This window comes from Coregonus lavaretus, assembly GCF_964263955.1.
Source record: "Coregonus lavaretus genome assembly, contig: HAP1_SCAFFOLD_47, whole genome shotgun sequence".
Taxonomy (NCBI): domain Eukaryota; kingdom Metazoa; phylum Chordata; class Actinopteri; order Salmoniformes; family Salmonidae; genus Coregonus; species Coregonus lavaretus.
In genome coordinates, this window is record NW_028161510.1 from 2,096,913 (window position 1) to 2,104,671 (window position 7,759).

The window sequence follows — 7,759 nt, forward strand, 5'->3', positions numbered from 1 at the left end:
GAATGTTACTGTACAGCCACTGAGCTCTGACATCATGTATAGAATGTTACTGTACAGCCACTGAGCTCTGACATCATGTATAGTGTTACTGTACAGCCACTGATCTCTGACATCATGTATAGAATGTTACTGTACAGCCACTGAGCTCTGACATCATGTATAGAATGTTACTGTACAGCCACTGATCTCTGACATCATGTATAGAATGTTACTGTACAGCCACTGAGCTCTGACATCATGTATAGAGTGTTACTGTACAGCCACTGACCTCTGACATCATGTATAGAATGTTACTGTACAGCCACTGAGCTCTGACATCATGTATAGAATGTTACTGTACAGCCACTGAGCTCTGACATCATGTATATAATGTTACTGTACAGCCACTTTGCTTTGTCATTATGTGGTATTGTGTGTAGATTGAGGCAAAAAAATCTCAATTTATTCAATTTTAGAATAAGGCTGTGATGTAACAATGTGGAAAAAGTAAAGGGGTCTGAATACTTTCCGAAGGCACTGTACATGCTAAGCATTCATTGATATTACAACAGCATGTTGGTTTCACATAAAAAAGTTGAAATGACATGGAAATATTACATCTGTAACGTGTGATCAGCAAGCATCAACAAAGGTATTGGATGTACATATTTTGAAACTATACTTTATTTTTATTACAGGTCATCTAAAGTGTATGGACTTCCTGCCATTGACTGCATTGCCGTTGTTTCCACGTGAGCAGGACGACATGAGTCGAAAGAGGGACAAGCTGTTGGACGGACTGGAACAGAGCTTATACACTCTAACCAAGGATAACTTATGTTACCTGTGTGTTCGTTGTGGAATAGGCGCCAGGGATGGTTTCAAAGGGAAAGGAAACAGTGAACGCACGCTGCGGCGTCAAATCATGGAGGAAATCTGGGTAAATGAGGATTCCAAGTCTTGGTTACTCCAACTGAAAGAGGACATCCGAGGGATACAGGAGGATGCTAGGGGTGTAGCCATGAGCTCCAGCGCATCAAGCAGCGTGGCCTCGAGTCCCAGCCAGTCTGACGGCGACGAGGACGCTGCAGCCTGCCATGAAGCCTGTAAGCCTCCACAGTTGGAAGGGACTCGGCGAACACACACTGGAGAGAAGCCTTACAGCTGTAGTCGGTGTGGGAAGACATTCACTCAGTCAGGAAGCCTGGCAACTCATCTGAGAACACACACTGGAGAGAGGCCTCATAGCTGTGATGTATGTGGGAGGGCTTTTAACGTAGCCTTCAATCTGATCCGACACCGGCGAACACACACTGGAGAGAAACCCTACAGCTGTGAGGAGTGTGGGAAGAGCTTTGCTCAGTCAGGTCTACTGGTCAGCCACCGTCGTTCGCACACAGGAGAGAAACCCTACGTCTGTGATCAGTGTTTGCAGAGCTTTGTCAATCCGGGATCCCTGGCAAAGCACAAGCGAAAACAACATGCAGGAGAGAAGCCTTACAGCTGTGCGGATTGTGGGAAGAGTTTCTTTGAATCACATACCCTGGCTAACCATCGGAGGACACACACAGGAGAGAAGCCTTATAGCTGTGATCTATGTGGGAAAAGTTTCGCTCTGTCAGGAACCCTGATTAAACACAAGCTGACTCATACAGGAGAGAAACCGTACTGTTGTGACCAGTGTGGGAAGAGCTTCCGTGAATCAGGAAGGTTGAAAGTTCACCAGAGGATGCACACTGGAGAGAAACCTTATGGCTGTGATCAGTGTGGGAAGAAATTTGGTCATTCGCAACACCTGAAAGACCACCTGCGAACGCACACAGGAGAGAAGCCATTTAGCTGTGATGAGTGTGACAGGAAATTCAATCAACCACAACACCTGAAATCTCACATGAGAACACACACTGGAGAGAAGCCATTTGTCTGTGATCAGTGTGAGAAGCGATTTGCTCATTCACAACAACTCAAAGCACACCTGCGAATGCACACTGGAGAGAAACCTTATGGCTGTGATCAGTGTGGGAAGAAATTTTCTCATTCACAACACCTGAAAGATCACATGCGAACACACACAGGAGAGAAGCCATACATCTGTGGTGAGTGTGGGAAGAGCTTTGCTAGATCAGGAACATTGAAAGTGCACCAGAAATCACACACAGCAGGTGAAGTGTGTCCAGATCCGCCTCCCAAGCAGCAGTTCCAGAACTCTCAATTAAATCTGAATAGCCGGTGCCCAGAGTTACAGAACCCTCGATAAACTCTGAACAGCCCAAAGTTCTAGATTCATCTCCCTCCCTGGTATCAGTTCCAGAACCCTCTATAAACTCATATAACACTAGGCAATAATGACACCTATCTGTTATACAGTACCAGTCAAAAGTTTGGACACACCTACTCATTCAAGGGTTTTTCTTTATTTTTTTTACTATTTTCTACATTGTAGAATAATAGTGAAGACAGCAACACATATGGAATCATGTAGTAACCAAAAAAAGTGTTAAACAAATCAAAATGTTATATTTGAGATTCTTCAAAGTCATCCGTTCACCGCCTCTGCGTCTCACGAAGACACTGCGGTTGGAACCAAAAATCTCAAATTTGGACTCATCAGACCAAAAGACAGATTTCCACCGGTCTAATGTCCATTGCTCGTGTTTCTTGGCCCAAGCAAGTCTCTTCTTATTGGTGTCCTTTTAGTAGTGGTTTCTTTGCAGCAACTATGTGAAGCATTTATTTGGGCTGCAATCTGAGGTGCAGTTAACTCTAATGAACGTATCCTCTGCAGCAGAGGTAACTCTGGGTCTTCCATTCCTGTGGCGGTCCTCATGAGAGCCAGTTTCATCATAGCGCTTGATGGTTTTTGCGACTGCACTTGAAGAAACTTTCAAAGTTCTTGAAATTTTCCAGATTGACTGACCTTCGTGTCTGAAAGTAATGATGGACTGTCGTTTCTCTTTGCGTATTTGAGCTGTTCTTGCCATAATATGGACTTGGTCTTTTACCAAATAGGGCTATCTTCTGTATACCACCCCTACCTTGTCACAACACAACTGATTGGCTCAAATGCATTAAGAAGGAAAGAAATTCCACAAATTAACTTTGAACATGGTACACATGTTAATTGAAATGCATTCCAGGTGACTACCTCATGAAGCTGGTTGAGAGAATACCAAGAGTGTGCAAAGCTGTCATCAAGGCAAAGGGTGGCTACTTTGAAGAATCTCAAATATAAAATATATTTTGATTTGTTTTATACCTATCTAATTGTATTTGCCACATGCGCCGAACACAACAGGTGTAGACAGTGAAATGCTTACTTACAAGCCCTTAAACAACAATGCCGTTTTTTTAAAAGAAAAAGTAAAATTACAATTAAAAGTGTTAAGTAAAAAAATAAAAGCAAATTACTAAAGAGCAGCAGTAAAATAAAATAACAGTAGGGAGGCTATGTACAGGGGGGTACCGGTACAGAGTCAATGTGCGGGGGCACCGGCTGGTCGAGGTAATATGTACATGTGGGTAGAGTTAAAGTGACTATGCATAAATAATAAACAGAGTAGCAGCAGCGTAAAAGAGGGGGGGGGGGGGCAGTGCAAAAAGTCTGGGTAGCCATGATTAGCTGTTCAGGAGTCTTATGGCTTGTGGGTAGAAGCTGTTGAGAAGTCTTTTGGACCTAGACTTGGCGCTCCGGTACCGCTTGCTGTGCGTCTCACTGGTTACTACATGATTCCATATGTGGTTATTTTATAGTTTTGATGTCTTCACTATTATTCTACAATGTAGAAAATAGTAAAATTAAAGAAAAACCCTTGAATGAGTAGGTGTGCCCAAACTTTTGACTGGTAGTGTATATGGGTAAAGAGGTCAATGGAACTCGACCAAAAACAATAGAAACGCCATGGACAAGTGGGAGAAAGATGTTGTGGGGGGGAAAGATCCCCAATCTCCTCATTGGCCCCCCCACAATATGTTGAGGTAAAAATCAGAGTATAATGCTTGTGTGGATGTCAACCCCAATATATATGTTCATGTCATCGTCACCAATCAACTTCATTACAGTTTAAAAAATTATTTTGATTACCACCACCGATTTTCTGTACTCTAGCTACAAGCGCCTAAGAACCGGAGGTAGCGTTTAGCAGTCACTTCTTCTAAACAGGAAACGGGACAGCTTCTAAATGTTATGCAGCGGAAACAGCCAAATATATCCAAATCGGACTTTAGTAACCACCTTGTGGGCCTGTTACGATACGTAAATCATATGACGGATTTGACGACTATCCACTTTGTTAGATCATAATTGTTGAATGTGCGCCAATGACGCAGTCACAGCGTCCTGTGTTCTATTGAACTCTTCACCGCATCTGTGCCTGAGTCCAGTTCTACAGATTCTGAATTCAGTTTTGATAGATTAAATACTAACCTTTTTTTTTTTGTTTTCCATAGAAAATGGCTTTTTAAATTGAGGTGTGATCAGAAATGTAATAGAATAGCCTCATGTACTTTTATCTGCTTTAAGATTACTTAAGACACTGTGCCGAAACATTGGTTCATTAAATCATTGAGTTACATGGAGTGTGTGTGACCTTTATTGTTTTGCATCCTCAGTTCAGTCACATAAAATCTTGTTACCACACCTAATATTATTGAAGCATTTTATACTTGTACATTTCCTGTGTGAATCACACCGTTGTTGTAAAGAACCACATCATTCTATGTGAAGACTATAATATAATATAATATGCCATTTAGCAGACGCTTTTATCCAAAGCGACTTACAGTCATGCGTGCATATTTTTTTTTTTGTGTATGGGTGGTCCCGGGGATCGAACCCACTACCTTGGCGTTACAAGCGCCGTGCTCTACCAGCTGAGCTACAGAGGACTAGATACCTGTTCGAGATTGCATCATCAACTACCACCACCCAGAGCCATATAGAGAGTTCGGCTTTAGAACAGCTACCATGTTAGTGCGTTTATTCGGCTATGGAGGAGAAGGTGGTGCTCACGGTACGATCAGACAGAACTGCGTTGGACCAACTCAATAATACAATATATGGCTCTTCCACCCCCCAACCCCCCCCCCCCCCCCCTTTAGTTATTGTTATTATTAATGCCCATGCCATTTCTACGTGTTCATGACTTATGCTAATAACACAGTTCTTGTTAAGTTCTCTTGGTAGAGATGTTCATAAAAAAAAAGGTAACAGGCTAATGCTGTTTTAGGTCAGTGAGTTGGCTTTTATGCACCAGGTATATTGTTTATTTGACATTTTGCAAGATTAAATCTCTTCAAATGCGATTGTGTCCAAATGAAAAAATTAGATAAACAATACTAGAGTAATATGGCAACTACTGTCTAATAATAATAACAATCAAATAATAATAACAACAACTTACATGAACAGCAAAAAAAGTTGTTCTACAATTACTAATTAGCCTACAGCAGCTAATTAAAACTGCTAATAGCAATAGTAAAACTTAAGTTCACATACTGTGTATATCAATCTGGCAGTAAGCTTCAGTGTTTTAGCACTACAAGCGATACTCGATTGCTCTGGTCTAGGCAACGCTTCGTAGAAGACGGAACGGAAGTTGTCTCGCTCCAGACCTACTCCGGCGGGGTAGAGTTTACACCAGCGGTATCACTGAAATATTCTACCCTCAATCTAGCTACAAAGTTTAGGTCGCCAAGCTGAACTTCGATTTAATAAGAATGCCATTAAGCGAAAGGAACGGTCATCATGTGGAAACGTTGGACTTCCAACTCGTCTGTGGTGAGTTCGCATAATGCTAGCTAGCTAACGGGCTGTTCGATATGCAGAGCCAACTCTATCTGCGTCAAACAGTTATGTAAATGTTCTGAATGTGTCATTTGAATGTTGGAAGTGTTATTTGTGTCATACTCCGTTTTCTATATAATTTCTGATACACCCATCCATGTTCGAGAGATTTTCCGTCTTTTTTATTTTTTTTCTAGCGGACTTGTTCAAATGACGTCACGAGATGTGTTTCCCTGAAATGGTTCCCCTCCAGACAAAATAATGCTTGGTTCCTAACCAACTAGGAGGTGGGAATTTACCAGTTGTGAAGTTCTAAATACCAGTTGGATGCGTTCACGTGATTTGAACTCATTGAGAAACGCAGATTGGTTAATGGTCAACAAGCTGCGTCAACCATCAACTCAAAGTACAGCTACCATGCTTGTAAACAAATTATAGTTAAAAAAACATTACTTTTTAGAAGTAATGTTTTGTTACATTTAACTGCTGGAAATTCTGTTATGGAGATAATTTCCTTAGTAGGTGATGTCAGAGGTCAGCATGTGGGAGAAGTCGGAGCTCAGGAATGAGAGACGAGTTTCCCACCAGTAATTACCAGTTGGAGGGCCATTCAAGTGGATTTTTCCCAGGCATATTGACATTTACATTTTACATTTACATCATTTAGCAGACACTCTTATCCAGAGCGACTTACAAATTGGTGCATTCAACTTATGATAGCAAGTGGGACAACCACTTTTTTCCTTCTTTTTTTATGGGGGGGGGGGGGGGTAGAAGGATTACTTTATACTATTCCAGGTATTCCTTAAAGAGGTAGGCATATGTGGTAAGCATTTTGCTATACCCGCATAACATCTACTAAATATGTGTATGTGACTAATAAAATTGTATTTTGAATTCCCACTTCCCATTTGGTTACGAACACAGCATAAGATCCAAGGCCCATTTACAGTTTAGAGGTTATGCTGCGGCACATTGAGGTATGTTGTGATATGGTATGTTACATTGCGTCATTGCGCCAGACCACCGCTAAGGGTGAATTAGAATGCTGATTATACTGAACATTGTAAATGTAAACAAACAGCCTTAAAACATGGTTAAAACGATAGTTTTGGTATCGTTTTTGGTCAGTCCTTGCATCCATAGCTCTGTCTATGCATTTTTGAGTGGTTACATTTCGGCAGGCCCATCTCTCAGCTTTTGACCACTTTGTTATTGTTTCAAATATTTCAATTATTAATAGATATTACAACAGCATGTTGGTTTAACATCAAAAGTTGAAATTACATTAAAATATATAAAATCGGTAATGTGTGATCAGCAAGCATTAACAAAGTATTGAATGTGCATATTTTGACACAAGTGTATGGACTTCCTGCTGTCTTCTTCTACTACAGGTCATCTAAAGTGTATGGACTTCCTGCTGTCTTCTTCTACTACAGGTCATCTAAAATCTATGGACTTCCTGCTGTCTTCTTCTACTACAGGCCATCTAAAATCTATGGACTTCCTGCTGTCTTGCCTTTGATTTAATTAATTGTCCTTGTTGTCACACAAGCAGGACAACATGAGTGAACACACTGGAGAGAAACCTTTCAGCTGTGATCAGTGTGGGGCGAGGTTTGCTCTATCTTTTACCCTGGCAATACATCAGCGAATACTCCCTGTAGATAAACCTGGGTTAGGGTTAGTCCAACTAAAAGACGACGTCAGAACGATACAGGACGATCCTAGTGGTATGGTCCCGAGTCCCAACCAGTCTGATGGTGGTGATGATAATGCTGATGACGCTGTAGACTGCCACGTGGAAGACATCGTTTTGTTGCCTAGCAACGGACTGAAGGCAGAGCCTTTGAGTCCCAGGCAATCTGATGGTGATGATGATGCTGCAGACTGCGACGAATCGAACAAAGCGGGAGGAGCAACGGACTGGAGGCGGAGTCAGCTCCAGTGAAGCACACCCCAGAGCAGAGGGAGAGTGGTGTGAGTATCTCCCAG

The 7,759-nt window shown here is 41.8% G+C and overlaps 1 protein-coding gene across 1 annotated transcript; it reads left to right on the forward strand.

Moving 5' to 3' along the window:
- Nucleotides 1–682: 682 nt before the first annotated feature.
- LOC311120515 (uncharacterized protein) lies at nt 683–2,236 on the forward strand (the record flags this gene model as incomplete). The annotated part of the gene is made up of 1 exon (XM_084195100.1): nt 683–2,236. The coding sequence occupies exon 1, from the start codon at nt 692–694 to the stop codon at nt 2,234–2,236; it is 1,545 nt and encodes a 514-aa protein (XP_084051226.1). The 5' UTR covers nt 683–691.
- Between the last annotated feature and the right edge of the window lie 5,523 nt (nt 2,237–7,759).